We start from the raw sequence: 10861 nt of genomic DNA, 5'->3' as shown, positions 1-10861 counted from the left end.
TATCAACAATAGATCACCCTCCAAAATCAGTCATGCTAGGTTTCACCTTGCTACTTGCGGATTACACCATGTACCAATCATAATCTAAAGACTAAAGACTGAGCAACAAAATAAATATGATATATTCAATCACTACACCATAAAATGCCTACTGTAACACCAAAAAAACGTTGCATTAGGGGGTAAATATGTTGCTCTTGCCCCACTTTTAAGCTAAGATAACATTTTTTTAAAGATAGGTTTTTCCATGTTGTCTTAGGGGTCTAAGGTAACATCTTTGGTGCCTAAGGCAACATCGTATTTTAACTTGTTTATATGTTGCCTTAGCTTGCTATTGCAACAGAAAGAGAGATAAGTTGTAACTTAGTTTTTATGTTACCTTAGAGTTTAAAAAAAAAATAAGAAGTGGGCCCCACTAGGTGACATGGCAAGTGTGGGGCCCACAATGATGAGTTGTCTTGATGACGTGGCAAGTGGACCCATAGAACCTAATGTAACACTTTGAGAAGCTGTTGTAGCATTATAACTAGCCTAATAAAATATTTTAAACATAATATGGTAACAGTTTAGGAAGCTATTATAACACTTTAGCACAAACAAATTGAAATGTTTATTCTGTAAACTGAAGAATCCTAATTATACAATTTTATAACTACAAAATAATGGATCCAACCCAAACATTAAACATCCAAATATACAAACAAATTAAACGTCAAAACTAACTATAAACTATTCCACATTTTTTACTTAGCAACAACCCAAGATTATAAATTTTAAAAAGACATGTATAAACGTCAAAACTAACTATAAATGTAAAAACTCCCTGTCTATTTATATTAGACAGGTATCTTAAGTTTTCAATAAATAAACAGGGATCACGTGAAGACTCTCTCCTCCTTCAGTTATCAAGGAGCCTCTATATCAGATGGTTGTACAATAACCTCAAATATAAAGTCCATCCAGTAGGTAAGATGGAACCAGCTGTTTTACTAACAAAGTTGTGATCTGCCAAAAGGAAACATACAATAAATGCTTGTGCCATCTAAAAACTCAACCGAATAAAAGAAAAGAATGAACTAGAGCTCTTGGGCATCAAGAATCACAAGCTTATAATTTATGTTTTTAGAGATGATTGATCATTTTTTTATTAGTTTTTATGTTAAGTTAGATTTAATTCATTGAATTGCCTTGTATTTTTAACTATCATGATAATGCAATTTATGTAGAATTTATGTTAAGCTGTTGTTATAAAAAAAACTCCTAAAAGGTTGTTCTTCCTTCAAGGTAAATTTTAAGTTCTAATAGATTACAAAAAACAAGAACTATATAACAACATCGACAATTAATTCTAGTGATTTTTATTTAATGCTAATCTGGACAGATGAATCTCCCATCTACCAAAAAAACACCTCAATTTCAAAATCCAACACAAATTCAAAAAACTAAACACACAAAAACACTAATATAGATCAAGGATATATACCTTCTTCATAGGAGCATTATCAAGCCGAGCAAAATATAAGACGCAACCTGTCAAGAACTCTGTATCAGACACTATTGCATAATACTCAAATAGTTGAGCTGTGATAGAGTTAGAAAAGCATATGAGACTAGGCATATGAAACTAACTGGCCTCTGTACAAACTGCGGTATACAGTTTGTACACAGGCCAATTAAGCTGTGGTATACTGACATATCTTACAATTTTAAGTAGGGTGGACATTGTTGACGTACGATTAGGAGCATGACTTGAATCATCTAATTAGATTATTAACACGATTTTACATAAACATAGCTCAAACTAGAATTGCCTTGTCTTTGCTAATTGTTGATATAGTATCATTTGAGGAAGAAGGGATTGTCGAGGAGGACGTTACTGGTGCTGGTTATGTCAAGAGTTGAGCTTTTTTCACTTTGGAGACACTAGCCAATACCGATAACGGTGTTACATTTCCAACAACTGTCAACTTCTTTGCAGCAAAGTCTATGTTAAAAGATGTTACTCCTGTGCACCATTCATACATTGTGTCATATACACGCGAAACCTTAATTACAAATGACTTGTTAATTTGTACAATAAATATATACCTTCCATTTTGAATATATGTTTCCTCATTTTTCTTTCGCATCCTCTGCAATGAAGAGACACTCGAAGTACTACTACCTGCAAATAATGCAAATAAGTGTACAAACAAAAACTCATACGAATTAGTACACCACCTTAGCTGAACCACCACGGTTTTATGATCTTTCATGTTATTTTTTATTTTTGGCTTTGCATTTCTTATCCAGCACATCAAAATCCCCTCTGGTAGTGTTACAATTGATGGATCCCAAGTTTTTAACCGACATAACTTGACTTGGCATTTTAAATTCTCAGGCTTAATCTTAAACTCTTCTAAAAATTCCATCTCACATTCTAAAACCATGAAATTGAATCAATCCAAATCCAGCCAAGTCATTTGAACCAAATCCATCATTTGGAATACAACTTGGAACAGGTTATAGATTTCAAATTAGAACTGTTATTTCCAAATTTGGTTTGCTTATAGATTTCAAAGATCAAAGTACGATAATAATATTATATTCTTGGACAACACCATTCTTTTATAAAATCTATCTAAAATTAAAGACAAAAAGATCTAGATCTTCATGCTTGAGACGATGTAGAGGCTAACAAGGTCTGTATATAAAGATTAGACATTTAGAATGCTTGATCAACAAGCACCGCCAGGCTGGACTTGCCCGAAATAAAAAGATTGATTGCAAGACAAAATCAGCAATAAATTAACCAGACTAGAAATAACAGAACATATTGATAGCAGCGATAACAAACCTCAGCCACCTGTCTATGACCGCAGAGCACTTCACCAGTAGAATGAGGGTTGTAAATTTTTTTGTCTCTTGAAAAAGCATCCTGTAATTGCAATAATATCCGAAGTCAGAACACTTTAATATTGATTATCAGCAGTGCAACATATATCAAACAGCTTAGAGACATGTAAAGTAAATACACTACTTACCTGTACAAAGCCACGTTCACCAGTCCAGCTATCATGTGGTTGAGATAATACTGGAACAATTCTAACTCCGGACGATTCCCAAACTTTGAACCTATCCTAGCATATTGTAAAACAGCACGCTTAAAGTCGATTTGTCAAAGGTAATATTGGACTAATTAATTTGGTACACGCCAGATTACTAAAACATTCACATGATCTGCAACATACTAACCAACCTGATAAGCCATCCTATTTAGGTTTTTTGCACCAAAGTAGAGTCTCACATTAGGCCTCTCATCAGCGTTGAACCCTGTCTCAATCAGAGATCGTATTGGACTGCTTGACACAAACGAACTCTGTCCTGAACCTGGAATCAATTTCTTCAAAGAAGATGTCCTTAATGGAACAGGAGGAAGGAGGGAATGATGGTGTAAAATACCCATCGATAAAATTAGATCAAATTGACATTAAAAATAAATTAAACATATCCATATATATCTCACTCATAGAAATCACATTAAAATGCTTTAGAGAAAAATAAACGAGAAACTTACCTTAAATCAAAGTGAGAACCCCAATTCATTTTCAGCAATCATGGACATTTTTAGCTTATCTTTTACCTACATAAACAGTAAGAAACTGATTAATTGAAATTTAAATAAATAAATACCTAAATGAGAACTCAAAATCAGGAACCCCCAATTTGAAGACTCGACAAGATCTGAATCCGCATAAACTGAGAAAACCGAAAAAAGAGACTTGAAGAAGCGAATTAAATCTCTAGTTGAAGAACCCATTTGAAGCGACGGTGAGAACGAGATAATTGAATCTCTAACGGGAAAACTCATTTCAACCCATTTGAATGAAAGTATGAATGAGGAAGGAAAAGACCCAAATAAGAAGAGAATCAGAATGAGATAAATAAGAGAATTGAAAAAAAAATGAGAACGTACGAAGAGAATAGATAGTACATCCAGCTAGAGAGAGGGTAACGAGTGAACTCAAATGAGGGAGAAGGAGACTTGGTGGGTTGAAAAATTTGAAATGGGCTGAAAAATTGGGCGGCTTTTACCTAAAAATTAGCCGCTCATATAAAAATTGGGCGCCGTGTTTGAAACTTTTTATTTATTCCATTCCTTGTAGTTATGTATGGAAATGGTAATAAATGAGTATTTATTTATTTTTCAGTTAATAAATAATTGTGTTTATGTAAATTTTTACTTTTATATCATAGATTTAGAATTTAATATTTTTATTTTGAAAAAATATCTATAAATATATCCATATTAATAGTGGAGGTAGATTTTACTATATTTATTTATATTCAGACATCTTTAAATTGGGAATTTAATTAGTATTATAAAATTCCTTTTTTAATTTTATTTATGGAGAAAATATGTAGATCATCATGTATCTTATTTATTAAATTTAATTTGTGTATCACCTCAAATTCTTGTAATGTAATATTTAATCTTAAAATAGTGTTATTTTTTCATTTTAATACTCTAAGGTAACATTTATCATGTTTGTAACACTTTGTAACTAATACAACACCAAGTTTTTGGCTAAGCTAACATAAAAAATACAATGTTATATTAGATCATAAGTAACATAACTAAGGTAACATATTTAGCTAACATTTGTCTAAAGAGGGTTCTGATAGGTCATATGGTTTACTGAACAAAGGTATTTTTTTTGCCAATTTTATACTAAAATGCAAACAAATATTTTTTGCATCGCATCTTAAACTCTTGTGGTGTATTAGCAAATATTTTTTTATCAGATTACCATTTATTTGTATACATTGTTTTATAACCCGTTCTTTTATGTATTATATAGTCGTGAATCAAACTACTCTATCATATAACACATTCAGTTATCAGCACATCACATTTTGTTAACTCAGCAACAGAGATCCTCAATTGAGGACTCAAAAGTATTATGTCTGTCACTGTTGGAACTTGGCTGTAATGTGTATTAAAATATCCTATTTTCAGTAATTTGGTTGTTTAGTTGCAAGGGGAATTTTAAATGGTGAGAATCTTTGTATTTTTTTAATTAATGGCAGTTTAAGTTTAAGCTTGGAAGGATAGAAAATCATAAAAAAAACCTTTCAGCATGTGTTTCAATAAAAATAGGTTTAGTATAATATATAGTTTTGTTAAGAATTAGTATAACATGTGTTTCAATATGAATTATTATAATTATTATAGGCACATAGATTTTGAGTAATTTAAAATATTATTGATTAAATTAAGTATTAGGTGAATTTTAAAGAAAATATGTTCATAAACTAACCTAATAATAGGTTCTGAAAAATGTATACCCGAACCTGTTAAATTGTTTACGTGTTAAAATATAATATTTTATTTAAAATTATTTAGGTTATTAATAAGATTCAAGTCATTGACTAATTTTTATAATGACTATTACTATTACCTCTAATAATAAATTTAATTTAAAAATTCAACGATTAGAATTTAAGCAACGTAACTACAACTGAGTTTTCTGGAAATTGAAGTTGTTTTTTATTAATGGTTTAACTTGAGCGATATTAGTGCGTTAGTGTTATACAATATATATCTTATTAGAAATTTCAGGTGTCAACTTTAAAAAGAACATCGGGATATATAAAATCTATATTAACTTAGGCGGCTACTGTTTTACTTAATAATGGAAGTGTGGGTTCATATCTAATTATATTCTCAAAACTTTTAGGATGTACATATTATTTTTAATATTATATAAGTTTTTTAAAATTTATTTTGAATTAAAAATTTTAAGATATGAAATTTTTCATTTAGAAAATTTAATGATATGATATGATAATTTTAATAAAAAATATTAGTGACACTCACGTACACGTATATGTTAGTGACATCTTTTGAATAAGATGTAATTTAAAAAAATTAAAATATTTTTTAGAATTATAGGTATTTATAAAAATGATAATTGTGTTTTAGATTAAAAGATAAATCGAAGCCTAAATCAACAGTGCGCATTATCCTTATTTTGAATCTAGTCTTATTTTTGCCTACATCAATTATACATGTTGTTTTTTTGGCCTAAAACTCCGACAAACTCCAACTAATTATATTCAGCTTTGATTTAATTTCTTTAAGCTCAAATATATAATATAATTTCATATTTGCCCAGATAAAAGTATGTATTATTTTATTTACTTAGTCTAAATATTTTTTAATATTAATTATATATTATCTTGGATTAATTTTATAATTTTTTAATCCCCAGTGAATCATATATATATTATTTTATTTTATTTCGATACTATTATACATAATAAAGAATTATCTCTAGTACGTTTTAATAAGATAGTATTGATATTATTAACATAAAATAAAATCTGTAATTATATAAACTGTTAAGAAATTTTTTTAGATAGGGCCGTTTGTAATCTTAGATGGTTCGTCTCAGTGTTGGTGGGTTAATTCGTACGAATTTACGAGTATTTCAATTTCATCGAAATATGTTTTCGTTGTACCTGATTTTCCAATTTGTGTTAGATTGTATAGATTGATATCAAGGGTACGTGATGTTTTATATTATAGTATTTTCCTTATTTTTCCAAAAAAAAACGTAATAAAAGAGGTAAATATACGAATGAAAGTTATCAATTGTTTGAATCTAAAGTGATATAAACAATTTAATCGAATATAAATGTTATAACATCTTAGAGCAGAGAAAAAACTAATAAGAAAAAAGATTTCACTGCAAATCAACAATTGAAGACTTTATAATCAACATATATTAAAAGCTCAAAAATGCGACAACAACAATTTATATGAATTACAAACTATTATTTATGCGCATGTGGTTTTCCTTCGATATAAATTATATTTAGTAAAAATAGTATAATAATTAGATAAGGGTAATTAAGTAATTTCAACAAGTACCGACCGACCGACTACCAGATTTTTAATATTTTGTCTATTATAGTATTGTATAAATTGCTCATGCAATCAAGCACAATTTAGCTTTGATACATAGTATATTATGCTTATGATGCTGAACAGATCCGCCAATAAAGTATTTGTTATGATTATATTTATTGAAAATTGATATGTTTGGCATTTTTTGTTGAATATTGAAATTTTGGACTTTTATTCTTATCGAACTCAACCTGAAATTTATATGAAGAATCACTTAAATATCTTTTAAAAAAAACGAGTAGAGGGATCCACTAGCATAATTTAATTTATTGAAAAATTAATTTATTAGTATAAATGAGTTGAAATGTGTACTAATATTGTAAATATAATTTAAACATTACACTTATTTTAACTAAAACTTATATTATTTAATTAGAAGTATGTGATTAATTTAAATAGTGGAGGATAATTTTTTAAAATAATTTGTTATTTAAAATCTTTTGTTTCATCATTTGGATAAATAAAAATAAAGTATAGTAAGTATACAGATAACTTCACATTTAATTACTCTTTAATATTAATTTTCCTTATCCAAATAAATTTTAATAAATTCCCTAAAATATACTAATTGTCTTTTTCCCATTGCACAAAATAGATGATAATTAGGAGTTAATTTACAATAAACAAATCTCGTGTTCGAAGCACAAGTTATATTACTAGTTTATTATAAACTGTACAAAACTAAGGCCGTATTTAATTCAAGAAAAGTTTTCCATTTCTGTTTACTTCACCAGTTTCGGAAAATTTTTCTAACCAAATTGAAAAAAAATAAAATACATGTTCAACTACACAATTTTCTAAACATGAAAAAATAGAAAAAAAAAATTCCCGTATTTTTCAAATTATAACTACAAATATGAAAAGTGTGAAAAATAATTTTCTGATGTTTTTAAACCTAAAAACAAAAAATACGGTAAAAACTCACCACACTTCAAAACCTTGCATATACAAATATTTTCCTTTGAAAGTAAATGCACACCATGCAACCTATAAAATTCTAAAATGTGGAATATAAATTACGCGGTATTTGTTTCAAATATAATTTTACCACACCTATGAATCATATAAATTTGTCAAAAATTAGAAAATTTATCAGTTGTGCATAGAAACTAAAAATAAATACTTTAGAAATTATTTGATTATTTAAAATTTCGTGAATCCAATATTTAAATTTAAATCTTAAATTTAAATATAATTGTTATTATACCATATTAAATATTATATAAATTTACTTAAAATTTATTAATGTTATAAAATTTGGGTGTACACATGTTACATAAAATCTTTAAAGATATAGAATAATATATGTATATACATTAGAGAAAATGTCCTAAATACCCACATTTCAGTATCAACGGCCCAAAATACCCGGATCTAAAATGTATGGCCCTAATTCAACTTTATAAAAGACACGCATTTGTCAAATATGCATCCAGGGATACGCATTTCAGGTATGCGTGTCTGAACTTATTTTTTTTAAAATTTTAACAAAAGTTACATATTACACTAATGCGTATCTTGTTTTAATTTATTTTTTTCTTACTTTTTTCAATTTTTGTTTACTGAAATAAAAGGGAGATACGCATGTGATATGCGTATCTCGTGATGTGCATTCTAAAAATGCGTATCTCTGGATACGCATGTACCACATGCGTGTCAGGTGGGTATTTTGGGTCATCAGTTCCGAATTTAGGCATTTAGGGCCATCTGTTTTATGTGGTGGGTATTTAGGGCCATCACCCTATACATTATGCCTTTTGTCTATTATGCGAAATTTACAACTTTTAAATTTTAATAAAATATTCAAACATATATTAAAATATTAATTTGAAACTATTATTATTTCTAAATATTATTATGAACATTATTATCTATTATATTTTCCAGTTTTCTACTAATTTTGATCTATTGGTATTGAAACACATTTTCTTAGTTTTTAACCATTTTTTAAGAAATGCAAAAATTTTAAAAAAAATTGGAAAATTGGACGAAAAATGGGGGGGTATGTAAGTAAACAACAATTTTGTGTCAAAATTTTCATTTCCAAATTCGAAGAAAATAAATGAAAATTGAAAAAATATGTTCCAAATACTCTATCTCGAGAAAATAATAGAAGAATAGAAAACATGTTCAACTCAATTAATTTTTTTTTTCAAATTTCACAAAGTAAATTATTGTTGTAATAAATTACTCAAGAAAACATGTTTTAAGAAATAAAAAAAATGCAGGTCACGTGAACTTTACTATCCAATATTCATTTAACATTTGAAAGTTACTATTTTTATTAATATAGTTGAAAGCTACGTATTCATGTGTATTAATAACTAAAAATATGCATGTATTAACAAGGTTTCTCATATTCACGTATGATTTAATGTTCATCATTTCATGTCAGTGTTTGTGCCCTAAATAAAATACTATTATATTTTGTTTATGACATTTGGATTATTAATGTTTATATTCTATCGATTATTCTTTTACTAATTTATTATGTTTTAATTTACTATGATGTAAATATTAGTTTAATAAATATCCTTGAAATATGATATGTATTTTATATCTCTAAGTACGTGACTTAAAAATGCGATTCTGTGAATAGTATCGATATTCCCAAATATACCTAGTCGAGTATTATTATTAAGGGACAATAATAATGCATTAAAACCACTGTATTTGTTGACTAATGATCACATATCATTGATCATGGGTATAGTGATACCAAAGTCGAAAATACAGAAAGATGTAAATATACATGGTGCTGGATAAATCTAATGTGAGATTTTACATGTCTGTTGTGTAATAAGTAATTCTCACAATGATGATGATGTAATGGTCCTTCAACTTGAAATCATTATATTTCTATACGATGATTAATATAGTTTGATTACATCAAAAGCTTCCTTTGACCGGCTAATGATAAAAATGGACTTCGGGTATATTAGAAATCATGTGAGAAATATTAATGATCTAGAAATGACTTACTTGTGTGAGCTAAACTATCAAATACGTAGCACTCAAATATTGATTTGAAATGATAGTTTACTCATTGATCGAGGAAATCTGGATTAAACCATGAAGAGGATGACACATAACATGCATTAAGCTTAATTTATAATAAATGACTAAAGGGATTAAATTACATCGTACATTATTCACGAAAGGTTTAATCAATCATCAATATAATTATTATTACTTGGGTAGTAATGATGTATTACTAGATGCCGCTCATCACTATGCCATAAGTGGGCTATTGTAATGCCTAAAAACTGTTACAATAGGCCCAAAAAATATTACATTAGGTCTATTGTAAAATAAAGGGGCGTTACATGTACGAGCATGACAATAGATACCATAATGTAACACTTCTTTGACATGTCATATTGGTGATATAAATGTTACAATAGGCAACTAATGTATACTTTAATGCTAAAATATAACACAAAATGAGTGATATATTAGGTTCGATCAAGATTGCAGAAGTGGGTCCATGTGGGTCCAACATGTGGTCCCATATAGACTATTGTAACATTCTATTTTATTTATTGTAACACCAATTTTTTTTAATTAAGCAACGCTAACATATGTAATGTAACACTATATATAAACATTTTTTACATTAGAATAGGAGCAAACTACGCCAACATCAACTACTCAGACCATAATACATATCACAACTATGACAAAAGTACTAGATTATCAAAGACTATATTACAACCAAAGTACATAGACAATAATAAACTTTGAGCAAGATACCAATGTAAAATAATATACAATAGGATATCTAAGAAGTTTGTTGTCTTGACACGAGTGTCATTGTCGTCTTGATCACTTGAATTGGATAAAGAACAGTGTATTCTCTTCGTATGCTTCAACTCCTTCAATTATATGGAGAAATCTAGCATATGCCTA

General features: G+C 28.2%; 1 protein-coding gene across 4 annotated transcripts; it reads right to left on the bottom strand.

Moving 5' to 3' along the window:
- Window positions 1-739: 739 nt before the first annotated feature.
- LOC141702542 (protein SODIUM POTASSIUM ROOT DEFECTIVE 2-like) lies at window positions 740-4045 on the bottom strand. Of its 4 annotated transcripts, none has more exons than XR_012567178.1 (8): window positions 3557-4045; window positions 3239-3382; window positions 3024-3119; window positions 2837-2917; window positions 2089-2164; window positions 1878-2005; window positions 1484-1530; window positions 930-1005 (listed from the first exon to the last, which is right to left on the bottom strand). XR_012567178.1 is itself a non-coding variant. In XM_074506209.1 (7 exons), exons 2-7 carry the CDS (start codon window positions 3248-3250, stop codon window positions 943-945), a joined length of 375 nt encoding a protein of 124 aa, XP_074362310.1. In that variant the 5' UTR covers window positions 3251-3382; window positions 3557-4045; the 3' UTR covers window positions 740-942. The 4 variants fall into 4 exon arrangements, 2 of the variants coding, with proteins under 2 accessions (XP_074362310.1, XP_074362309.1); XR_012567179.1 differs by having other exon boundaries at window positions 3239-3369; XM_074506209.1 differs by lacking the exon at window positions 1878-2005 and having other exon boundaries at window positions 740-1005.
- Between the last annotated feature and the right edge of the window lie 6816 nt (window positions 4046-10861).

Source organism: Apium graveolens, unplaced genomic scaffold, assembly GCF_009905375.1.
Source record: "Apium graveolens cultivar Ventura unplaced genomic scaffold, ASM990537v1 ctg5274, whole genome shotgun sequence".
Lineage (NCBI taxonomy): Eukaryota > Viridiplantae > Streptophyta > Magnoliopsida > Apiales > Apiaceae > Apium > Apium graveolens.
This window is presented reverse-complemented; position numbering and strand designations above follow the sequence as displayed.

Excerpts from the sequence above, each read along its gene's own strand:
- LOC141702542 (XM_074506208.1), bottom strand. Across the intron at positions 2,918-3,023 it reads GTGAACGTGGCTTTGTACAG|GATGCTTTTTCAAGAGACAA; the intron begins GTAAGTAGTGTA and ends TTGCAATTACAG. Across the intron at positions 2,165-2,836 it reads GTCATAGACAGGTGGCTGAG|GTAGTAGTACTTCGAGTGTC; the intron begins GTTTGTTATCGC and ends CATTATTTGCAG.